Raw genomic sequence first — 25,424 nt, forward strand, 5'->3', positions numbered from 1 at the left:
ATATTTATAAATAAGTCTATATATTTTCATTTATTTGAAAATTTCCTTTTATGTAATTTAACCTACCTGGCTACTTCTTTCTTTCTTTTCTTCTTCTTGTCACCGAAAATGACAGACTTTATTTGGGATTTTTCTGTTCTTTGTTTCTTTTCTTTTAATTTTTTTTGTTTTTTTATTTCCCCTAAATTTCTGTCTTTGTCATACACATATATGCGAGGATTTGACGTTAGCAGGTGGACTTTCTAACACTTGAGACTTGAAAGTGCCTATTTTTTATAGTTCTTTCGAAGTTTGACTAAAACTTTCTAAAAACAAAACTACCCATCGAAACAAAAAACAAAATGAACCTTTTAATTCCATTCATCTGAGATCACAACAAAACATAACATTGAAAAAAGTTTGAATTTGCAGTCAATTGTAAATCCCACATCCCCATTTTGTGTAATAATTGCAAATAGCTTAGGCCATGGCTGGCAGTGCCCACAGAGTGGCGCAAAAAAAAAAAAAAAAAAAAAAAAAAAAAAAAAAACTCGAGCCCCAGAAAAGGAAAACCCCCAATTACCTTACCAATTAAAAAACATATTAAAAAAGATCCAAAAAAGTTGCAGTAGGCGTGTGAATTTTGAAGGGACAAAGCTTTGAAATGGAGGGTCGGCACAGGTTTGGTCTGGTCTGGTCTGGTCCGGTCCTACTGATTGGCAGAGTGTTGAAGAAGTGATCTTTCTCATCTATGGAGTAGTAAACCACTTTTTTGGTTATAAATTCTCACAACCCATTTCCATTTCCAACTCAGACTCTCTTTATTTTTACCCTTTTCTTCTTCTTTACCTCTTTCAGGTTGCTCTGCTTTTGATTTCACTGCTTTTTCTCTGTTTTCCGGTGGCTATTTTCGACGGCCATGGGCGGTGGGCCGCCGTATTTGGAGCTCTTTGTGGAGGAGACTGATTTCTACAACCGCATTGTTTTAGGAACCATTTTTCCAGCCTTTACTTTAGACCCATTTCCTCATATTGTTCAAACTTGGCTTCGAAACTGCATTGGTGGATTCTTAATTTACTTCTTTTCTGCCTTTCTTTGGTGCTTTTACATCTATTACTGGAAGCGCAATGTCTATATTCCTAAAGGTGTTTGCCTTTTCTTCTTCTTCTTTTTTTTTTTTCCCTTTGCTCTCCCTTTTGTGTGTGTGTGTGTTTTCTTTTTCCCTTTGTTGCTATTATCTCAACTGCTCCATCAATGAGTTCTAATTCTGGTTATTTGGGTTCTGTTATTTCTCTTAGTTCCTTGTTGGCTCCCTTTTTGATCTCTTAATATTTCACTGATTGTATAATGGATTTGTGTGCCATTGGGAAGAATCTGGATTTGGGTATTTTTTTTTTAACTAAGTTCAGCCATTACTTCCAGTATGATTTAGCTATATTCTTCAACTTCTTCTTTTTCTTTTTCTTTGCACGTGTGCATACTGCATGCTATATCTGATTCATTTTGGTTCTACTGATTCCTTCTGCTTTTGAATATTGAGGTGTTTTATTTGATTCATAATCCATGGGATTTGCAAAAAGAATTTGTCTTGAAGGCTCTGATTGAGATAAACTTAACATGGCTTTGATGAGGCTGTTTTTTCCTTTTGAGATGCTGGTGATTTTTGGCTTTTCCAGGATGGATGATTGATAGTATTTTTAAATCATCTATAGGTTCTTGTCAGATAGATTTCCTAAAAGGCCTGTTCTAATTTGTGCAAGCTGATGATTCTTCTTTCTCGTCTTTCATAGATTAATTGTTATGAAAAGAACTGTAATATAATATCCAACACTTAACCATAATAATTTAGACCTAGTGGATGATATGTTATGTTGGGATTCTTGTCTATAGGTTCTTCTCAGTGAGACTAAAAAAAGAGGATGTTTTATTTGTTGTTCAAATGAAAGATTCTTCTATGCATGAGCATAAATCATAAATATACAAAGAAAGGGCATAGTCTTTCCTTTAATAACATTTGTTAAGTCTTGGCTTACAATATCAGTCACACATATGATATTTGTGATTTAGATATTATTTTTAATATGTCGTCTCTGGGCAACCTTGACTAATTTCAAGAAACAACTCCCTATTTGTATACGTTTGGCGTTAATCAACTTGTGGGATGTTTTGGTAGGTGGCTATTTTGAACTAAATATTTTATGAATATAGAACTTGTTAGAATCGGTACACTATTGGATTGGAAAATTTCCTCGAGAGTAACTTTTTTCTAATTTGATACGTTTGTATGAATATTATATGCCTTTTTTTTTCGTGTCAGGATAATTTTGTTTAGTATCATAATCATTTAATCTAATAAGCTTTGAAACTTAGAAATTGTGTTGATCATCTACCTCGAATTTGCAATTTGATGATTTGATTCCTTATTCCCCAAAACTCATCAGCAGTTTAAGACGTCAGGCTTTTGAAAATTTACGTGCATCTTAATGGATAAAACTTGTCAATCATAGATTATATATTGGATTTGGATGAGGCTGTATGTAAGAATTCAAGTAACTTTTTTTAGACTTGCAATATCCTTCATGTCAAAACAAAGTTATATGATATGTATGTGTATGGCTGAATGCTTGTATAATTGTTTGACCTGCTGGACACTTTCTTGCAGATTCTATTCCATCTAATAAATCGATGCTCTTGCAAATCTTTGTAACAATCAAGGCCATGCCATTGTACTGCATCCTTCCAACTTTTTCTGAATACGTGGTTGAACATGATTGGACAAAATGCTATCCAAGGGTACTCGATGTCGGATGGCCTGCCTATGCATTCCATGTAATTACTTATCTTGCCTTTATAGAGTTTTCTATCTATTGGATGCATAGGGGGCTGCATGATATAAAGCCTCTTTACAAGTATCTTCATGCTAAACATCATATATACAACAAGAAAATTACTCTCTCTCCCTTCGCTGGTAAGTTCTTAATCTACTTTCTTAATTTTTGGCTTTGCTATCCATCTTGCCATTCATGATCAAATATACTTGTTTGAAAAGATTGCATGTCATACATCATTCTTGTTTGATTTACTTAAGATCTGTTCAACTTTCCATAAAAAGCCGAAATACGAACCAATCTCAATAAATCTATTTCACAAATTGTCTTTCACAGAAAACAAAGAAAAGAAATGAAATGAAAAAGTATACCAGCATTAAGTAGCTGTAGTTAGCTGGTGTTCAAACTAAAGGTGTTCGCAACACTTTTGTTTCCTTGAACCCAACTGAATTTCTGATCCATGCTAGTTGGAGAAATATATTAGCCTAGTGTGAACAATCCGGAGTGGCAACTTCCCTCCACAGGACTTACCAAGGTTACATCAACTTGGCTTTTGGTGTGAAGTGTATTATTTTGTCATACTATACATGTGCAGAAAATCCTTCTTTTTAATGGACTAAAATCGAAATAGAGGTTATTTTAGTGACTAAGACTAGATAATATTTCTGTAAAATGGTTATCCATTTTTGTGACGAAAACACAGTTTGTATGCATTGCTTCATTTAGGTAGAAACTTCGAGATTTGCTAATCTACTTGATGAGGTTATTGGAGAAATATGGTCATTGTTCTTATAGAAAAATTTTCATGCTCTTCAATTCCATTGTGATGAATAGAATTAAAGTTGACATATGACTATAGTTTGATTATGAAGTTTAAAATCCCAAAAGACACTGATGCTAAGCAAACTTCACTGGATTTTGAAGTAGTTGGGACATTGATCTGTCAAATTTCGCTGTTCCCTGTTTGCTTCTTCTCACTTCAGTACTAAAGTTCTTCCGACTCTTTCTTATTATTAGAAGATACTCTGGTGAACGGTTTTTCTGAATGGGCAGGTTTAGCATTTCACCCTATCGACGGGATATTGCAAGCAATACCTCATTTGTTTGCTCTATTTCTCATTCCAACCCACTTTAGAACACATATTGTGCTGCTATTCTTTGAGGTCATATGGACTACGAACATTCACGATTGCATCCACGCACGAATGTGGCCAGTTATGGGTGCTGGCTACCACACGATTCATCATACAAGATACCGATACAATTATGGCCATTACTCCATATGGATGGATTGGATGTTTGGGACACTTATTGATCCAATGGATACAGAAGGCAAGGGGTCATGATTGGTCATTGCTTTGACATCAACTGCTTACTCATTATGGCTTTTGATGGTTTTTTGTGTTTAATGTAAATCAAGTTAGTTATCGATGAGGTCAGGTCTTCTAGTATGTTACAGAATAAATTGTCCTTCCAGGGTAATTTGTGAAGCCATACATACCATCACATCAAACATTCAATTTCAGACTCCAGGAATCCACAGGGCCTGTGTGCTGCTGCTGCTAATGGTGACTGGTAAGTACAACTTGTGGAGGCATTAGTTATATATCTTTGTATATCATATTTAAATGAAAACTTGTGTGAAAAAGAAAAAAAAAATAGAGCAAATGACCATGTATGGGGAATGGACTTCATGATTTCCCTATCTTCAATTTATGCAAGTTTTTAAATGTAATTTTGTATGAAATCAGAAAAGGAAAAGCTAGTCATATTACTCTCAACTCAAACTCTCCCAAATTCCACTCTTAGCTTTATTGACTCGGGCTGTTTATCCCTTGTCTATTCTTTGAGTTGATGAAGTCTCTTCCTGTTTCATTACCTAAAAAAATGAAAAATGAAAAAAAGCAGCCGTAATCTTTTACTGCTTTTGAACTGTAAAGTACAAAAGTTTTTCATTCTCTCTTTTTCTCAAAGTACATAATATTAAAGAAATCACAAAATTAGGGCATTTTCTCCCTTGAGAAAACCTATTATATTAAACAATGAGGTTAGGGCCTCTAAAACCATGATTTGCTACAACTTTCTTCATCTGGGAAAAGCTTAGAACATATTTTTTACATGATTGTTCCCATTGCAAGCTTTCCATTGCAAGAGGGGAATCAACCATTACCAAAAGCAAGTAATACAACAGAGACATTGACTTGCTTTTTTTTTTTCTTTTCTTTTCTTTTTATTTTATCTTTTCAAGGCAATACACATTATTCAAAACAGTAAAGACCCTTCCACCTTCCTTTCAATGATAAAAGGTTGGTTTCAACAAAATAACGAGTGGTGCATGCAATCCTGACATTGAAAAAGGTAGTGGCCCCACCTCCCAAAACACATCCAACTACCAAATGAAATGTTAAAGTTAGATACAGGGAATGAAATTAACCATCATGCCACATCAAAATTTCAGCCTGTTAAAACCTACAATGAGAGGAAATTCCTCTAAGCAATAATTGATCTACAAAAACTGCAAAGTTTTGCATTTATCTTGTTGCTGTTTGTACAAGAGGGATATAAATGAAAAGTTCCTCCATCTGTGAACATACATAAATATGAAAAGTGGGAAGAAAAAAGAAAGGAATCACACACAATTGGTACTTTGCTGGAATAATGAATGCATCATTATAGAAGGGGCCACACTTGAGATTAGTGTACAACTTATTCTGAGATGAATTGATATAGTCGATTGCCACACTAAGCCCGGTCTTTTCCTAAACATATCGAGACGATCAGTGCTCATACAAGATTTCTCAGGCTTGTTTGCTTGTTTTGACTTCTCAAGCCGACTATCTAAACTGTTTTGGTAAACTTTGGGAAGATTAGCAGCCGATAAGGGCCAGTTTCAAATGGTTTATTCTGGTTGTCAATTTCTACTTTAGCTTTCTCAGAACCATTAGTTGATCCTTTTGATTTTCCAAGTGACCGTACAAATTTCCTTAAATGTTTAATGAACTCAGTGTAGAGCTCAAGATTACGGTGCCCACCTCCACTTAGCCAAAGAGGTTCATACTTTTGCTTGCAGAGCTCCCAAAGCTGCTTTCCATGGGACCAATCAACAACTTCATCAGCTGTCTCCTGCAAGGCAAACACATTAGGTCAGTAGTCTATTTTTCTTCCTCTTATTTGAAACCATTAAGTCAGTGATCATGCAGTGGATATGAAGGGATGAAATGATTGGATAGTTAACAAAACTGCTTGACAAGGAAAAATATCATTGCAGAGTCAAGAATAAGGGGTGTATATGAAAGCTATGCTCACCCTTGTAAAAGAGGATAAAAAGACCAAGCTTTGCCAACCATAATAAAGGTTAAAGGAAAAAGAAGTTCATAGAAACTAAGATGTAGTTCTCTCGGAGAAAAAACCTGAAATATAACGGGCATTGGTTGGCTTAAGTTGATTGAGTGGTTGCAGAAGTTAGACAAAGCTGCCATGTCAAAGAATAAGCCTGCACTTCCTAGCTCCTCAGTTCCCAAGTCCCATGCCCCATAGAAAAAGAAGAACCAGAGTTAACAATAGGAGTTGGCTGATTCTATGTTTCCTTCTTAATTTTCCTGAACTAATGCTTTTTTTAGACTATGTTTTAATCTTCATGTCTTGTCACTTTTGTGTCTTGACTTAAGCTAATATCCTCCCCCCCTCCCAACACACAGTTTTAAATCCATCCCAACTACCTCGTAATATCTATCTCCTTTTCATTAGCCAATGCGTCAGTCCCATGTTGCGTGTCCTACTATAAGTTAGGGGGTAAAAGAGGAAAAAAAAAAGAGAGAAGAAAGAAGAGTACTCCTTTCATGCTGTGCTAGTAAACAGGGCATTCATGGTAACCATCATTTGTCTATCACCACCACTCGTCACCATTTGGCTTAATTACATAAGGAAGACCAAAGAAAAGCTAAAAACTAATATTGTAGATGGACAGAAGATGAAAAAGCCAAAAAATGAGTAGTCATTCGCCTAAAATAGTCACTCGGTTCAAAAGTTATGACCTAATTATCGAGATGTAGAATTTAAAGCACCTTCTAGGTACTCAAAACCTACAAAATCATAGAATAAACATATTAATCTTAAGAACGAGTCTGAATTAAACTAAGCGAGATAACATATTTCAAATGCTATCAATAGTGTTGCATGAATAATAATATTTCGACAAATAAACAAAACAACATATTGATTGATATTTTTCATCTGTTGTATAAGTTATCAAGGTGTTTGCCTTTTTCGTTTCGCTCTCTTAACTTAGCTCCACCAATGAGTTCTAATTCTAGTTATTTCGGTTCTATGTTATCGCAAATCGACCAAAAAACTTAAGCTCATGGGTGAAGATACATATAATATTATATCAAGACTCTAACTCTTATTTCACTTATGGGGCGTTTGGCACACAGGTAACATCAACACTAATAGTTATTTTATTCATGATAATGATAAAATTACAAATTAGTTATGTACTTTTGATATCTACATTAAGATTTCATATGTTAGAATTAAAAGAAACATATTTTGTTGTTGTTGTTGTTGTTATTATTATTGCTTTTCTCAAATAGAGAAAGAAAACTACCTTAAATACCTTGATAACTTAGATTTTAAACATGGTGATCTTTTTTTTTCTAGTTCAACAAGGAGATATGCGAATTTGAACATCTAACCCTCTTGGTCGGCAACATATGCCTAAATTAGTTGAGTTGACTCAACATTTTTTAAAATTTTTTGCATGTAACGATTGAATTTGAGGTTGACAAAATATATTTTTATTTTCATAAAATCAACAATTTATAATATACTTTCACATTTGTTGAATGTATGAGTAGAAAATGCACAAAAAAAAAAAATAAGTAGGCAGTCGAGGGGTTTAAGGCTTTTTATGACATATATCTTAAATTGTAGGTTAGAATTATGTTGGTTGGTTTAGACCATTTGTTTGTGCCACTATCCATAAACATGACATAGGAAATTTTAACAACATTATGTCCAAAATTTAGAATGCGTGTTTGAAAAAATTGCATCAATTTATCTTATGAAAAAATGCTATCTCAAATTTTTTTTTATCTTCTTTTAACTTAAATAACTTAATTAGGGTCAATATGGATTACCTAGGAAAAAAAGGTTTTTCGAAAAGTAATTTTTCATTTTCTCATGTATTTGGCTACATTTTCTCAAAAGTGTTTTGTTTGATAAGTACTCAAAGTGTTCGTATTAATGTCAAATTATAAAAGAAGACTATTAGACGAATTATGTTTTTAACGTTGAGGTGTTTTATTTTATTCTTCTACAATATTAAGTTTCCCTCAACATGTTGATATTTCCATCAATATTTCCACGTTTCCATGAGATTGATATCAACATGAGAGGTGAATTGATATTTCCATTATATTGTTAAAAAATCCATGAACATAGGACATAAGCAACAAAATGTCACTAAATGTAAATATAATATAAATAATAGATCTGTTAACTTGTTGAAAAATCTTAAAGTGTTTATTTACAAGTTATATTTATTTTTGAATTTGTATGTTTATATTTTTTTCCAAAAATATTCATCAATGTCGTCATTTAATCGTTACTTACCCATAAAACTTCGTCATTTAATCGTTACTTACCCATAAAACTAACGCTTCGAAATTTTCATCGACACCAGCATTTTAAACCTTGAATTCTTCATAGTTTAACTCCCTTTATGATACCATGGGATGTGCTAAAATAATTTGTATGGAAGATTCTGATAGTGATAAACTGAACATGGCTTTGATGAGTCTGTTAACTGTTAAAAAAATTTAGATGCTGGTGATTTTTGGCTTTTCCAGGATGGATGATTATAACTGATTACCAATCTATAGTATTTTTAAATCATCTACAGGTTCTTGTCGGATAGACTTCCTAAAAGTCCATTTTTTATTTGGGGGAAGGAAGCTGATGATTCTCTTTCTGATCTTTTTTGGATTAATTATTATGAAAATGTTAAGGGAGAATGCGATCAAAGTTCCATATTGTTTAAATAAGGGGATGATTATGGCTGATTATCAAAGTTCTAATATTATGCTGAAACTCCGCAGCTATTTCTCCCCATGAGACTTACCAAACCACATGAATTGACTTTTAGCGTGCTTTTGTGTATTATTTTAGCATACCTGTGCAGAAATTTTCTTTTCATCAAATAAATAGAGGTTGTTTTAGTGACTAAAGAGGCCCGTTTTGATTGACTTTCTAAGTATTTATAAACACCTTTTTTTTTGTATTTATAAACACTTAGAAAGTCAATCCAAACACATCCTAAAACTAGAAAATATTTATGTAAAATGGCTATCCATTTCTATGATGAAAACACATAAAGCTTGTATGCATTGCTTCATATAAGCAGAAACTTAGGATTTGCTAATCTAATGGACAAGGTGATGAGAGAAATATAGCCATTGTTGTCTTAGAAAAATTGTCATACTTTTCAATTCCATTGGTATGGACGACCAACGTTCATCCAAGAACAAATGTGGCCGGTTATTGATGAGGTCAGGTCTACCACTACCAATATGTTACAGAACAAATTGTCATTCTGTCATTCCTTTCCTTTCCAGGGCAATTTGTGAAGTCACTCACTCACACCATCGAATAAAACCTTCAATCACATAGAGTTCAAGAATCCACCAAGCCTGTTGTCTTCTGGTATGTTACAGAATAAATTCACTCCTTTCCAGACAATTCGGTTAGTCAAACTTGTGGAAACATTAGTTGAAAAGCTGGTCATATCATTCTCCAACTCAAAACACTCCCAAATTCCACTCTTAAAAAACTGAAAAATGGGAAAAGCAGCCGTAATCTTTTACTGCTTTTGAAGTGTATAGTACAAAGGAATGGAAGTGTTTCATTCTCTCTTTTTTTCTCAAAGTACATAGTATAAAAGAAATCACAAATCAAGGCATTTTCTCCCTCAAGAAAACCTATTATATTAAACAATGAAATGAGGGCCTCTAAAACTATGATTAACTACAACTTTCTGCAACTGAGAAAAGCTTAGAAAAATTATCATTTTACATAAGTTTACCCATTGCAAGCTTACCATTGCAAGAGGGAAAAATCAACTACTACCAAAAGCAAGTAGAGTGCAAGTAATACAACAGAGATTGACTACCTTGCTTCCTTTTTTCTTTTTCTTTTCTTTTTTTTTTTTTTTTTAATCTTTTCAAGGCAATACACATTATTCAAAACAGAAGTGATCTCCCACCTTTCGATAATAAAAAGTATTCACTCACTTTGGTTTCAACAAAATAACGAGTGGTGCATGCAAGCCTGACATTGAAAAAGGTAGTAGCCCCACCTCCCTAACATCCAACCACCAAATGAAATGCTTAAAGTTAGATACAGGGAATTGAATTGCCCATCATGGTACACCAACGTTTCAGCCTGTTAAAACCTACAATGAGAAAAATGCAGAAGGAAATTCATCTAAGACAATAATTGATCTGCAAAAACTGCAAAGGTTTTGCTCTTATCTTGTTGCTGTTTGTACAAAAGGGATGTAAATGAAAAGTTCATCTGTGAACATACATAAATATGAAAAGTGGGGGAAAAAAAAAGGAATCACACACAATTGGTACGTTGCTGGTAGAATGGATGCGTCATTAAAGAGGGGATCACGGTTGAGTTTAGTGCATAGCTTATTTGAGATGAATTGATATAATCGATTACCACACTAAGCCCTTTCTTTTCCTAAACCTATCGACACGATCAGTGCTCATACGAGATTTCTCAGGTTTGTTTGCTTTTCTTGACTTCTCAAGTCGACTATCTAAACTGTTTCGGGAAACTTCAGGAAGATTGGCAGCCAATTCGAACGTATCTGAAGGCCCAGTTTCAGATGGTTTGTTCTGATTGTCAATTTCTACTTTAGCTTTCTCAGAACCATTAGTTGATGCTTTTGATTTTCCAAGTGACTGTACAAATTTCTTTAAATGTTTAATGAACTCGGGGTAGAGCTCAAGATTGCAGTGCCCACCTCCACTTAGCCAAAGAGGTTCGTACTTTTGCTTGCAAAGCTCCCAAAGCTGCTTTCCATGGGACCAATCAACAACTTCATCAGCTGTCCCCTGCGAGACAAACACATAAGGCCAGTAGTCCATTTTTTCCACCTCTTATTTGAAACCATTAACTCAGTGACCATGCAATGAATCTGACGGGATGAAATGATTGGATAGTTAACAAAATTGTTTGACAAGAAATGATATCATTGCACAATCAAAATTAAGCGCTGTATATGAAAGCTATGCGCACCCCTATTGCCACCCCCTTATCCCCATGACCCTCTTAACAATCTTTAATCGTTTGCTTGCATCCTCTGATAAAAGTTTGCTCATGGAACATATGAAGCGTGGACACTTTAATTGGTATAGTGTGCTAACAGTCACAATTCAGACACTCCCACACTTATTATACATTAGTTAACACATTGAACATATTGAATCTGAATCTAATACTTGTTTACACATATCAAACACTTGTTACACATAACAAATAGAAATAAATAGTAATATTGAACAAATATTATATTTCAAGAGGTAGATACTTCAAACTTGTTTCTTTTAACATATAAATGGACATATTGGCTTTTATTTGACTTTCAACTTTTTATGCTTTCATATATGTGTCTTTCCGGTGCTCATATGATTGCATCCATGTACCATGTCTCATATTCTTGTATACTTCGTAACTTTAATTTACATGATTGCTTATGACTACAGATACTGATTTGAAAGCTTTAGTGTTTATTAAACCTGTGCCCTGGTGTAAGAGAGAATTGCCTTCATGCTAAAGTGTGCGTAGATTTAATCTTTCTGATCATACTGATCTCTATAGGTATGACTGTGTAAGAAAGAGGAGATATTTAAAAAGAGAGACTTACATGTATGATTAAAACTGGACAGTTCACCAAACCAATTTTGTCGATGTTCTGAACAACGAAACAGAACAATGAGACACTAACTTCTGAATTAAACAAGTGATGACAAAGTAGCAAAATGTACCTTGTAGATATCAAACCAATAAGTTCGTTTGACAGGGTACAATACCCTCAGTCCAGATAAGATTGGACTATGTAAAACTACACCTCTCAAGTTCGATAATCGTGAAGCAAGATCAAGCGTAGGGCCACTACCAACAGATTGACCATATAATATTAGTTGTTCATCATCTACCCCATACTGTTCCTTGAGGCATTTATATGCGGCATCAATGTCTGCATATGTGTTATATTCAGTTGGCTGTTCCAAAAGAAAATAGTATAAAATGTTACTAAGGCTTATTGAGGAGCAAAACTCAGCACTCATCAAAATGACAATGACAATCCCAGTAGGTAGTCAGAGCTAAAGCAAAGTCATTCCACAGGTATAATGCTTAAAAAAATTTAAGGTTTATATTAATCCACAATATTCAAACCCTGTACTGGACCTCTTTAACTATTCCACAATCAACCAACAGCTGAATATTGCTAGTTCAGAAAGTAATTTGAAGCCTTTTCAAAGGAGAAGGAAAGGTTCAAGATAAAATTTATAATATTTTCAGATAAATCTTTTTTTTCTTTTTAAGAAACATCTTTCATTGAAAAAAAAAATAGAATACAAGCAACTAACATGAAGCATCATTAAGATGCAAGCTACAAATAATTTCCTACTAGCATTTAATGAACAAAATATTATCATATAAGAGCAATATATTATTTGGCAAATAACGTAAGAAACTAGTCATCTGGGTTTGCACTGGTAAGAACGGGAGCATATATAACTCACATGGCTAAATAAATTTCAACATTGACGATATTGTGATCATTCTTATTCAAATAACAATATGAAAATATCTACCATGAACAACTAAAACTGATATGCTTACAAGTCCAAAACTTCAGCAAACTTTTATTTAGACAAACTAAAATTTCTGTTGCAGTCATTTATTAGTAATGAGCCTGTTTAAACTGTTTCTTTGATTCTTAGAATTAAGTTCAACCCCATCCCTGTTGATGGATGCTATAAAATCTAGAAAGTGAACAAGACACTTTCCCGGTATCGTGTCTTATTTCACTAATCCATGGGGAGTCTCTTTAAATTGCATTGATGACTGGACTTGCTGCTTTGGGAAACTTATATAAAATTTATATAAAACTTTTTGATGATTGGACAATGTGAGGAGGCATCAACTCTCTCCTTTCTTCTTCCCAACTTCTCCTCCTTGTCCACTAAGGTTCCCTGGTGCTACTGTCTCTCCCTCTTGTCAATGGTTGGGGCCTCATTAGAGTTTTTTAAATTGGACATTTGATGAAATCAGCATTGGTAGGGTTCATGAAATTGGACATTTGCAAAAATCAATGTTGTTAGGGTTTTTGAGACATTTGGAAACATTGCCTGTGTTTTTTAATTGGAAATTTGTGGTAATTACTGTTATAGTGTATATGTAATAGGACTTTATTAGTCTTTTGTCTTTCATTGTAATTTACTATTCTCAGTTTAGGATTTTCATGTATGCCTATATATATCAAACTCTAATGTTGATGAATTCTTTCATATTAATTCTTGATGAATTCTCTCATATTAATTCTAACATTATCATATGAGAGCACTAGGAAAAGCAATTAGGGCTTTGTGAGGGATTAGAGATTTGTGGACCTTAGGGTTCGAGCTTTGGAGAACTTTTTTTAGAGATTGGTCATTAACTTGAGTTTTGTGTTTGGCCCACTTTTGGAAGTGCCGCCGTCGAGGTCTGTTTTCAGTGTTATTTTTCGTCACCGCCATCCCCAATAGATGGCCCATTTTCCTGGAATCCCAAATTTGGCAAGAAGATCATCTGCGCGTGGACCTCATGTGCTGCCACAAGTTCCAGCCAGTGCGTGAGAGCACGTGCATGGCCAGAATCTTCTCTAGTTTTGTGGTTCTTTGTTTTCTGGTACTATAGACAAGTTTTATTGGAAATTTTATTTAGTTCAGATTTTCAGCAGATTTTTCAAAAGTTGTACAGTCCATTGGGTCTAATCTTGTGGGTTCAGATTAAATTTTGCAATTCTACATTGGTTATTAACCCATGGCCGAACAAGACCCGTAGTAATGTCTAATGTGGTTCAATCACAAGCTCAATCAAAATCCCTAAGGCTTCACAATATCCCGACTCTCTCTTCTCTCTGTGGGAATTCTCTAAAACTAAAAGAGAAGAAATAAAGCAACAACGAAACTTATATCCTCACTTGGTTCAATCACAAGCTCAATCAAAATCCCTAAGGCTTCACAATATCCCGACTCTCTCTTCTCTCTCTGTGAGAATTCTCTAAAACCAAAAAATAAGAAATAAAGCAACAATGAACTTATATCCTCACTCTCTCTTACCTGGCAACATAACAAACGACTGGCCCCCACAACAACTCTCATTCCCTCAGCCCTTCCCCTCACGTAATGAATTTGTCTCCCTACATTTACCTTCTTACCCTTCCTCTAGTATTGATACAAAATCGGTGGCCTACATTACCCTAGTGGTTCAAATTAACCTTGTCCTCAAGGTTGTAGGTAGGGAACTGACGCTTGAAATCCTTCAGCACATCCCAAATAGTTGCATGTTTCAATAAGCCTTTCCAACTAATCAACACTTCGGTAGCATCCGGAAGTGTGCTCTTTCGATAAGCAAATACTTCTGACGACTCGACGACCCATTCAAATGAATCGGATAAAAATGGAGCATCAGATTGAACCTCATGATGAGCACCCAAGCAACATTTGAGTTGCAAGACATGGAAAACTAGGTGTATAGTTGCTTCAACCGTGCAAAGGCCACAAGCCCAATCTTCTCTTCCACCTAGTAAGAGCCAAAGTAATATGGAGAGAGTTTCTCATTTGGGCGCTTGGCTAAGGAAATTTGTCTACATGGCTAGAGCTCCAAGAAAATCTAGTCGCCCACAACAAAGTTCAACTCTCGACACTTGCAATCAGCAAACTTCTTCACTCTATCTCCAGCTAGTCGTAAGAGTGGCATTGGGAGTTTGATAGTGTCCCCATAGGAAAGCAAGGGGATGGTGGTGGACCGTATACACCTTGAAATGATGTAATGCCAATAGATATGTGATAAGTAGAGTTATCTCAGTACTTTGCCCAATGTAACCACATTAGCCACTGTTTTCAATGCTCACTACAAAAGCAACGTAAAAAAGCCTCAACACATTTGTTGGCCGTCAAACTGTGGATGGTAGGACGAACTCTAATGTAATTACGTTCCATCTACACGAAATAATTCTCACCAAAAACGACTGAGAATTACCTTGTCTCTATCGGCTACTATGGATTTTGAAAAGCCGTGGAGAAGCACAACTTCCTGGATAAAAGCATCAACCACGATTTTTGCCGTGAGGGGGTGTTTTGAGGGGAACAAAATGGGAGTACTTACTCAAACGATCCACTACCACCAAAATAGCGCCACACTCTCCGAACTTAGGCAAACCTTCAATGAAGTCCATGGATACATCATTCCAAATCTTGTCTGATATCTCGAGTGGGAGTAACCGGCCCGGGAGGGAAGCTACCAAAGTTTTATTGCGTTGACAGATAAGACACTCTTCCACGTTTCTTAGTGTCTTGCTTCATTCCTCCCCAGTAAAAGTCACTAGTCAAGTGTTTATAAGTGTGTAAGAACCCAAAATGTCCTCCAAATACTAAGGCATGATAAGCCTGAAGGATCGAAGGAATTAAGGTCGAGGAGCGCACAAGAGAAATCGCCCTTTATACAATAATTTGCCCTAATGCAACGCAAATTTTGGCACATTGTCCTCATTAGACTGCAACTGTTGGATCACCTCACTAAGTTTCCGATCACTCAAAACCTCAGCTAAAATCACTTGAATGTCAATAATGGTAGGAATAGAAAGGTTGGCCAAGTGTGTGATGGATGGAAGACAAGACAAAGCATCAGCCACCTTATTATTAGGCCGGTTTATATCAAACCTCAAAATCATACACCAATAAGTTATAAATCCATTGTTGGTATTGAGGTTGGATCACCCTTTGTGCAAACAAGAATTTATGGGCCCTTTGATCCATTCCAAGGGGAAATCTTTTCCCCAACAAATATGGTCACCACTGTTGGGCAGCCATCACGACTGCTATGAGTTTGTTGATCGTCTTTTTTCCCCTCCAATATTCATCATCGTTATCATCGCCTCCTCATCTCCCCCACTTACCCTCCTCTTGCACCGCCACTCTCCCTTTAGATTTTCATTTCCCCATCATAATCAACATTTCTAAACGACGCTGATTTTCATTTCTCCAAGAGTCTTCTTTCTCCATCATAATCTACATCATCACTATAACCCACAGCCAATAACAAGAATCACATGCAAAAATCAAATCTTCACAATCTGGGAAAAAAACAAGAAAAGAAAATTAAAGGACATATAGAGTTACCTCCAAAGTCTAGGAACTAGGGAATAAATAGTCACTTGCCATTAAAGGGAGAAAAGAGATTACATGGCAGTGTCATGGCAAAGCTTGAGTCATAACAAGGAGTGAAACAAAATCAAAGGGAAGGGGTGGAAAAGAAATTGCCGAAGGGGAGAAGCATCGAAAGGGAGGGTTGTTGACGATATGGGGAGGGAGAGGCACATGTAATGGAAATCTAAAGAGAGGTGAAGAGTGTCAACCATTAAGGGAGGTGAAAAGGGAGAAAGGGGGGAAAGAAAGGAGAGAGATAATTTTCTTTACACATTAGTTTGTCGCATCAACTAATGATAAATCTTGGTCAATCTTCCATTAAGAGTTTAATAGATCTATTAGTTAAGGATCAATCTGAGATAACTCCGTGGACAAGGAGAAATTAGTAAATTACCATTTTAAAGGTCAATGGTTTGATTCCCCACTAATGTAGCCTAAGAATGACTAAGGAGTGAATCCTCCAAGAATAAAGCAACAATATCTTTATTAACAATCAAAATGTATTCAATACAAGAGAGAGGCCTCTATCTATGAAGGATTAAAAACTAATGAAAGTAAATAGGATTAACCTAGGGATTTAACAAAATTACCCTAATCCAACCTCCATCATTCTATATCCTTTTGGAAGGAAAAAATAAAAATAAAAATTGTCCTCGAGTTTCAAAAAGAAAATGATATAAACACATTCACGACCAAACCAACCACCTACATCTTGTGCAAAAGTTTTCTTATCAAAGTAAGAGAACCTAAGTACAAACAGGCTTTGCATTGCACGAACAAACTTATCCAATCTAACAAACCAAAAACCACCAACAAAAGAATAAAGTGGTGAAGAAAACTCACAAAAAAAAAAGTTGGGAAAATTTAATCTGGCTTGGGATGATGGATTGAGCGGTTTGGGTATGCATTGGGTCATACCATTCAATAATAAATGGGCTTGGAATTAAAACTGACTTGATAGGGCTAGGGTTGAAAAAACCAGAATTTCGTTTGAAGGGCATTGTTCACAATGGCTAAAGTGAAAATCACGTGGGTGGGGTCAAACTGGTTTTGGGCTCAAACCAGAAAAAAATCCTTTGCATGCAAAATTTCCTCTGTCATCTTCTCCATGCGTTTCTCCAACAGTCCTACGTCATCTCTTTTATGCAATACTTCGTCCTCAACTTTCACCCTCGATTTCTCTAACAGATTGAAGCATGCAAGCTTAGATTTGGCAAGAGTCTCATTGACTTCACCATCTTCCCACACGACATCGCTAGGGTGTTCTTCGAACCGAGTCGTGCAAGGCTACTGCCTTCTTCCTCCACTAAGGCATCTTCTCCTTCTCCTTCGCGCACGATACTTTACTTAGGTCCTTATTTGCTATTTTAAATCCCATGCTCACGTTTTTTATTTTATGTTGATACCACCAGCTCCTATCTTCAATCCTCAATTTGGGTTCAATTTCATCCACTTGAATTTCATCTTCGACTTTGTGTGGTTTCTTCAAGATCAAATCTTCATCCTTACATCGGTTTTCTTTTTTCATGAATAAAATTTAGTGTGGATTTTCTACCCAAATTCATTTCTCAATTTTCTTGAATTGCTTTTGCATCATACTTAAGTCTTTCTTTACAGAATTCTTGCCATTTTTTTGAAACGTGGTCCAAATTCTGAGTCAACTTTCCCAAGATACACTGGACCTTGGCCACTTGTTGCTTCATTTGCTCCCATGCTTTAGGGTTGATGTAGAAATTGAGTGTTTTTTCATAGGTTTCCGCCATTCTAGGTCATTTTTCATAACCAGAATAGTAGTTTCTATCCCTATTGAAAAATTCCACTTCTTGGACAATTCTTTGAATTTTTTCTACCTTAAAGGGTTCCCTTGTAGTAATTAGGTGTGGTTGTTCGGCAACAAGCATATCTCATGAAGCTCCCTCATACAATTAACAATGCCAAAAGTTTCCTAGCTTCCACTGGCGTCAGTCAACGTTAGCCCAAGTGGTTGTTCGCATACCAAATTGATGTAGCCTAAAAATTATTAGGGAGCGAATTCTCCAATAATCTTTAGAACTCAAGGACACAGGTTGACAGATCCTGTTCAAATAAGGTCGTAAATTCTCCAAGAATCAAACAACAAAAACTTTATTATCAATCAAAATGTATTCAATACATGAGCAGGACATCTATAGGGGATTAAACACAAACAAGGGTAAATCGCCCACCCTTGCAAATTTGCAATTGTTGAACTCAAAAACAGATGTCACTAAGGGGGCTTTTAAACCTATTTCTCATAATTTAAGGGTTAAATGTTTGAAAACTCATGAACCTAACAAACATATTAATGAAACCGTGTGGACCAAAAGGGTAATTTACCCTAAATAATGAAAAGGACAAAAAATATGAATAATAATAAAATATTTGGACTTCGAAAGAGAAACAAAAAATGTGGTCCAATTGAGCATGTCAGATTATGAGAAGTAGGCTAGTATGTCCTCAATTCACACAAATGCATATACCCTAACTTAAGCGTGCACCAAAACTTGAAAAGTGATCACGCATAGATTGAGCATTTCAGATTATGAGAAGTGGCTAGTATGTCCTCAATTCACATAAACGAATATACCCTAACTTAAGCATGCACTAAAACTTGAAAAATGCCCAAGCATAAATTTCAAAACACAACTACATCATGGCATTATTTCATTTCTAGATACATTTTCTCTGGAAGAGTCATCCAAAAGAAACGAAAATTTTTACGAGCAATACCCATACAAATTTACAAAGTAGAAAGAGAAAGGAAAAGGCATCCTACCTTTCCAGTTGATTGTCCATAACCAGAATAATCATACCTGCATAAGATAGAAAGTAAAGGAGCATAAACCAATTCGGCAAGTAGATACAGTTTAAATAATACTTCAAGAAATTTGGGTACAATGATTGCACCAGATTCAGCAGTTACAAATGGTAAAGGGATTTTAATCATTGCTTTCATGTGTAATTAGCAGAAAAGTTCTCCAAGGTAAAGTAACTGCCTAATCGTATCGTTTTTTTTTTCCCCAAAATAACAAACCAACTTTCATGAAAATGAATGATACTTCAAAAGTAGATGGTCACACATGCAAAAGAAACCTCAAATATGAATCACAAAAAGAGGCTCCAAATGTAGAGAGAAACAGATGACAATCATTAATCTTTTCTAGAAAACAAAACTCACAGAAAAGTCCAAAGAGAAAGCACTATGCATGCCAAGTTACATACCTCCTCCCACGACCCATCTACACCCATAAACCCTTTTGATTCTCCCTAATCAAATGTTCTAAAGTATGATGAATTAACATACTGCCAAAGGATTATTTCTTAACCATTAAACAATGAATGCCAAAGAACCTTATGAAAGTCCGAGTAGGGATCAATATCAATATAATTCCCAAAGCCCCAAAATATCTATAGCAAATCTCAATTGCAGATCACCACCTTACAGTATCCAAATTCTTCCATCATTCACTTATCCCGCTGTATAATGATCAAACTACCAATCAAATCAAGCAGATAGAAATGAGTTGTACTCCAACATCCTTACACTGCATATCACCTAGCACAAATAAACAAATACTCACACTAGCTTAGTGCCCAGTTTCCTTCAAAACCTACCAATGAGAAATTGAGAAGATAGGGATCCTACTCTGAAAACCGAGTTCAAGTACCTTGCTTAGTACTATCATCGAGTGATTGGAAGAGTGGTTCCTTGAGTTAAAAAATTAAATTAGATTTTAAGTTTAAATACATAAAGAGTATGCATAAATATTCCTTTCTCATGACTTTGCTTCTAAAGCACAGTTTGAGCAAAATTCACACTTCTATGCTTCCATCTCCTCCCTGTTACTGCGTCTCTCCCATCCCTTTCCCACACTTCCATGGAGAAAAACAAATCTTAGACAATCAATTACTTCGCTTCATTTCCAAGAGGATATTATTTAAAATTAGAAGCTTGGATATAAGTCCTCACCCACCGAGTTCTCTAAAGGGAATGAGTTGACAGCTTTCCACACAAAATAATCGAATTGGAACACATGAAAACGCGAACAGTTCACATAACAAATGTTCTTCCTGAACATTAATTCCTAATAATTTAAACTGAAGTTAAATGTCGGATCGAAACACCCATCAATGCTTGCGGCCTGTGTTAGAGAACCATTTCGTTATAATTTTTCCATCATAAATGAACTACACCGCTTCCAAATTAAGAAGGAGAGAGAAATCCCTCACACATAGTAACGAAAACTTACTCAATTAAGCAGTACCCCCATTAGAACAAACAGAATTAACCAAGGGGGAAATGACCTAGGTGCTGCCGGTATCAACAAACAACCATAAAAAGAAAAAAGAACAAGAAAAATTACCCCATAAGATTAACACGAAGCCGAACGCTCAATTCGACAAAAAGCTCGAACATCTGGCCCAAATCAGCAGCATTCCCATGAGAATAGAGCAGAGTACCGGAAGGTTTAGGGTGTTTAACATGAACAGCCACAATATCATTCCCTCGACGAGTCCGAAGACGAAGAACATCAACATCGTCGCGTCTGGGAATCTCGGGAATGTAGAGACGGCCATCGCGGGATTCGTCGGTGATTACAGTGTAAGAGGGCGGAGTGGGTGGGAAGAAGGCGAATTTAGCAGCGATTGAAGAAGTGACTCCCCCCATTTTGCTCTTCTTCTCATCAGAGGCCTCGGAATCATAAAGGCCTCCGACAGCCCCCCCTCCTTCAAAACTCCGACCAAAAAGCAAAAACCCAACTCAGATCTTAAGCTTTAGCTCTGAAGAATCATAGAAAGAGAAAGAGGAGTTGAAGTAGAAGGGGGGAAGTTGGAATTCCTCTCCACTAATCCAAAAAAAGAGGAACAGTGGAGCCAAAGTGGACAGCGAAGAAAGGGAGTTGGAAAGTAAGAGGACAAAAAAGAGTAAAGGGAGTAGAGGCGCGTGGGAGGAGGAGGCGGCGGCGCGTGGGAAGTGAAGTTATCGAAGTTGAAGAAAAATAGTTTTGAAACTTTTGTCAAACTGAAATCTCAAAAGTTTTTCGAAGTTGCTTAAAGGAGAAAGGACGACAAGGAAGAGAGAGGTAGAGATATTATCTAGTACGTCGCATCTCTATTAAGATTCATGGTATCTCGTTATCTTAATGGAATGAATGTGGGTCCCACGTGCCCTGCATTATTTCTCTGTGGGCCCTGTCTTTTTATATATATATATATTCTGCTATATATATATATAAATTCAATCGAATAGCAACTTCTTTTCATGTTTTTAAAAACATGGCCTCGTTGGTTTGTATCTTCAACCTTTGATTAAAATCTTTGGATATTTTTTATTAATATTATTTTAACTTATTAGAATAATAGAATTATAGGATGGTTGGAGGGAAATTTGTATGGATAACCCAATTTTTTGGTCCAAAATGTCAAATGACCTATTTTTAAAAAATAATGTCAATTGATCCTCTCCTGACATCATCATCATACCAAATTACGTAAATTGCCCTTACACCGGCCTCACAAGGTAAATCTCGCTCTCATCTGATTAAATGCTATCGTTTGAACCCTGGTTTGATCTGATTACTCGTTAGTGTACGAATGATTTGACAATTTTCACGACAGAAGTCTCAAATCAAATCAATAATACCTAAACACAATACAATGGTGATTTCTTTAAACTCTAAACTTCATTTCAAATGTGATTACTTCTCTGGTTTTCGACAGTGTTTTGTTGAATGGAGATTTTTTTAACGAGAATTTCTAAGACGAGGCTTTCTCATAAAGGAACAACTTTTTTAGAAAGGTGAATTATTTTGAGTATGTTTAATTATTTTTTGTGTTATTTCTGAAAATGTAACATTGCGAAATTTTGTATTGGGAGAGAGTAAGAAAGAGAGAGTAAGAGAGAGAGTGAGATTAAGAGAGAGCGAGATTAAGAGAGAGAACGAGAGTACACTTCAATTGCTTGTACAACTTAATGACAAATGTTCTCTTGCTTTGTAGGATGACAGAAAAGTGTCTATTTATTCGATTTGGAGGTGATTGGGATGAGATGAAACTTCGTATATTGAGGGACAGTTGAAAGGAATCGTTGTGCCTCATACATTGAATTATGAAGAACTTAAATCTCGCATTTATAGGGTTACAAAAGTCAGTTCTTCAGAGTTTGATCTTATCCTGAAAGTTAAATATAATCTTGAATTTGAAGCCCCTCCACAATGCATAATGGCTGATAATGATGTTCACTTCCTTGTTTTGCGATAAGAGCTTAGTAGACTTTAGATAGCTATGACGTTGAAGTCTAAGCAGGATGAAAGGGTTGGAATGAGGTTTGGAAATGTGAGTTATGATGATACGGCTGTGGACAGACAATACGAGGAATCATATCAGTTTCATCGAGAAGAGGATGATATTCTATTGTCTACCAACATTGTACCATCAACATTCGATTATATGGATTGTGGTCCTTCAGTGGATGTGAATGAGCAACCAGCAGGATTGAATGAAATGGATCTGATCATAGAGATGTGCGCCGTTCTACAATAGTTTCAGTGGTTCCACCATCTGTGTCTTCAAGTCATAAGACATAGTTGATTATGCCTGGCACCTCTTCATCCGGGACAGAGGACATTGAAGTTGGTAAACTATTTTTTAGCAAAAAGGACTTGAAAATGAGATTATCTATTTTGTCCATCAACAGAAATTTTGAATTTAAGGTCAAGAAATCAACCAAATCTTTGTTCACTATCAAATGCATTGGGGAGACATGTAAGTGGAGTCTTCGTGCAGTCAAAATGGAAGGGTCTGATATATTCAAGATCACAAAGTATTGCAGTTCACACACATGTTCCATTGAAATTTTGAATCACGACCATAGACAAGTAACTGCTACGGTTGTTGGTCAGCTCATCAAAGATAAGTTCACGGGAATAAGATGTATTTATAAACCTTGTCATATCGTTGAGGATATGAGGAGAGATTATGGCATGAACATAAGTTATGATAAAGCGTGGCGTGCAAGGGAAGCCGCGTATGATCTCACTAAAGGTACTTCAGGATATTCATACTCCATACTACATGCTTATGGAGAAGCGCTAAAAATAGAGAATTCGGGTACAGTCTTTGAGATCGAACTTGAAGATGAGGTGCATTTCAAATATATGTTTATGGCATTAGGGCCTTGTATTAGAGGTTTTGCAAGCTGTCGACCTTGTATTATTGTTGATGGGTCGCACTTGAAAGGAAAATACAAAGGCACCATGTTGGTTGCAGTTTCTATGGACAGGAACAATCAATTATACCCACTAGCATATGCAATAATGAAACCGATCGATCATGGAAATGATTTATGTCAAACTTGAAATCTAGTATCGGAGAACCCAATAATCTGGTGTTTGTGTTTGATCGGATGGTATCTATCGGCAATGCTATTCGTGCATTTTTTCCCACAGCATTTCATGGATTGTGCACATGGCATATAGACCAGAATCTGGTTACAAACTTTAAGGATAGCATGGTTGTTGGGATATTTAGAGATGCAGTAAGGGAATTTCGCTTGACAGAGTTTCAGACAAAATGAGATGAACTCCGTAGAGACGGTACTGTCACGAAATATTTGGAAGACATCAGTTTTCAAAGGTGGGCACGGGTTTACCAAATAGAACGAAGATATGATAACATGACATCCAACAATGTAGAGTGTTTCAATTCCTTAACTAAAGAGTATCGACTAATGCCTATAGTATGCTTGATTGAACATGTTAGAGGAATGCTCCAATCGTGGTTCTACGAACGAAGGAATTACTGGGCATCTCGAACGACATTGTACTTTGACTACTGTGAAACCCGATTGGCAAGTGAAGCCGATAAGGGTAGACGATATCGGGTGGAGCCTATTGATTTTTATCGGGTACACGTGCGATATAATCGATTAGACAATGTTGTCAATCTTCACACGAAGGAATGCACGTGTAAGGAATTTGAATCACTTGGTATCCCATATTCGCATTCAATTGTTGCTGCCAAGGAAAGAAATATACTCATCCACAGTCTTTGCATTTGATTTTATACAGTGGACTTTCTAATGACTGCGTATACGGAGCCTATAAATCCATTTGTCCACATATCTAAATGGAAAAGACCTTTTGGATACGTAGAAAAGATTATCCTTCCTCCGAAGTTTGTGCCACAAGCCGGACGACAGAGAGTGAGAAGAATACCATCCAGAGGAGAATTTCGCAGACAAATGAAATGTGGTCGGTGTGGGAATTATGGGCATAACCGCCAAAATTGTACTGAACCGTTTACAACCGTGCGACGTGCTGAAAATGCCAGAGACCGAGACACAAACACCCCTCATCCAGTTTAGTTTGTAACTAACTTGTAACATTTCATTTGTTATAAATACCATTAATCATTTTTGCATACGTCATACTTGTAACATACTTCATACTTTTTCAAACTTGTAACATACTTCATACTTTTTCAAACTTGTAACATACTTCATACTTTTTCATACTTCATACTTGTAACACTTCATACTTCATATTTTCATCTTGTAAACAAAAAACAATAACAAGCTGAAGTATTTATATAATAGCAATCTTCGTACTCTCTCAATCTTCATACTCTCTCCATCTTCATACTTTCTCAGTCTTCATACTTGTAACAAAAAACAATAACTTCATACTCTCTCAATCTTCATACTTGTAACAAAAATGGATAACTTCATACTCTTTCAATCTTCATACTTGTAATAAAAAACAATAACTTCATACTCTCTCAATCTCGCTCTCTCTCACAATCTCGCTCTCTCAATCTTGCTCTCTCTCTCAACATCTCGCTCTCTCGATCTTTGATCTTTGAACTTTGAACCATATAATGTTCTACATACCATTGATACAATAAAAAGAGCAGTAGCTCAATTATGCATGTTCTGATAAAATGCTGATATTGAACTTTGAACTTTGAACTTACATAAAAAAAATACATGTTCAATTATACAATGAAAAGAGTAGTAGCTCCATTATACATAAAAAATGCATGTTCTGATAAAATTCTGATATTGAACTTTGAACTTTGAACTTTCATAAAAAATATATGTTCAATTATACAA

The 25,424-nt window shown here is 35.8% G+C and overlaps 3 protein-coding genes across 4 annotated transcripts; 2 read left to right on the top strand and 1 right to left on the bottom strand.

The window, feature by feature from the left end:
- Positions 1 to 614: 614 nt before the first annotated feature.
- On the top strand, positions 615 to 4,588 carry LOC120082841 (delta(7)-sterol-C5(6)-desaturase-like). Of its 2 annotated transcripts, XM_039038178.2 has the most exons (4): positions 615 to 738; positions 838 to 1,124; positions 2,642 to 2,947; positions 3,861 to 4,588. In XM_039038178.2, exons 2-4 carry the CDS (start codon positions 899 to 901, stop codon positions 4,151 to 4,153), a joined length of 825 nt encoding a protein of 274 aa, XP_038894106.1. In that variant the 5' UTR covers positions 615 to 738; positions 838 to 898; the 3' UTR covers positions 4,154 to 4,588. The 2 variants fall into 2 exon arrangements, with proteins under 2 accessions (XP_038894106.1, XP_038894105.1); XM_039038177.2 differs by lacking the exon at positions 615 to 738 and having other exon boundaries at positions 762 to 1,124.
- Positions 4,589 to 10,301: 5,713 nt separating this feature from the next.
- Positions 10,302 to 21,422, bottom strand: LOC120082836 (alpha/beta-Hydrolases superfamily protein). Its single transcript, XM_039038168.2, has 5 exons — positions 20,677 to 21,422; positions 19,089 to 19,125; positions 11,864 to 12,100; positions 11,743 to 11,790; positions 10,302 to 10,930 (listed from the first exon to the last, which is right to left on the bottom strand). Exons 1-5 carry the CDS (start codon positions 20,979 to 20,981, stop codon positions 10,529 to 10,531), a joined length of 1,029 nt encoding a protein of 342 aa, XP_038894096.1. The 5' UTR covers positions 20,982 to 21,422; the 3' UTR covers positions 10,302 to 10,528.
- A 763-nt stretch (positions 21,423 to 22,185) lies between these two features.
- On the top strand, positions 22,186 to 24,748 carry LOC150038740 (uncharacterized). Its single transcript, XM_090314304.1, has 3 exons — positions 22,186 to 23,500; positions 23,890 to 24,362; positions 24,411 to 24,748. The coding sequence occupies exons 1-3, from the start codon at positions 22,906 to 22,908 to the stop codon at positions 24,675 to 24,677; spliced, it is 1,335 nt and encodes a 444-aa protein (XP_090170430.1). The 5' UTR covers positions 22,186 to 22,905; the 3' UTR covers positions 24,678 to 24,748.
- Positions 24,749 to 25,424: the final 676 nt, after the last annotated feature.

This window comes from Benincasa hispida, chromosome 1 (genome assembly GCF_027475165.1).
Source record: "Benincasa hispida cultivar pf3 chromosome 1, pf3_genome.v1.1, whole genome shotgun sequence".
Classification (NCBI taxonomy): Eukaryota; Viridiplantae; Streptophyta; class Magnoliopsida; order Cucurbitales; family Cucurbitaceae; genus Benincasa; species Benincasa hispida.

Excerpts from the sequence above, each read along its gene's own strand:
- LOC120082841 (XM_039038178.2), top strand. The coding sequence starts at position 899 with ATGGGCGGTGGGCCGCCGTATTTGGAGCTCTTTGTGGAGGAGACTGAT. Across the intron at positions 1,125-2,641 it reads CAATGTCTATATTCCTAAAG|ATTCTATTCCATCTAATAAA; the intron begins GTGTTTGCCTTT and ends ACTTTCTTGCAG. Across the intron at positions 2,948-3,860 it reads TACTCTCTCTCCCTTCGCTG|GTTTAGCATTTCACCCTATC; the intron begins GTAAGTTCTTAA and ends CTGAATGGGCAG.
- LOC120082836 (XM_039038168.2), bottom strand. The coding sequence starts at position 20,981 with ATGGGGGGAGTCACTTCTTCAATCGCTGCTAAATTCGCCTTCTTCCCA. Across the intron at positions 19,126-20,676 it reads CTTCGTGTTAATCTTATGGG|GTATGATTATTCTGGTTATG; the intron begins GTAATTTTTCTT and ends TATCTTATGCAG. Across the intron at positions 10,931-11,742 it reads GTCCAGTTTTAATCATACAT|GGGACAGCTGATGAAGTTGT; the intron begins GTAAGTCTCTCT and ends TTTGTCTCGCAG.
- LOC150038740 (XM_090314304.1), top strand. The coding sequence starts at position 22,906 with ATGCCTGGCACCTCTTCATCCGGGACAGAGGACATTGAAGTTGGTAAA. Across the intron at positions 23,501-23,889 it reads ATTAGGGCCTTGTATTAGAG|ATGAACTCCGTAGAGACGGT; the intron begins GTTTTGCAAGCT and ends AGACAAAATGAG. Across the intron at positions 24,363-24,410 it reads ATATACTCATCCACAGTCTT|CCTATAAATCCATTTGTCCA; the intron begins TGCATTTGATTT and ends GCGTATACGGAG.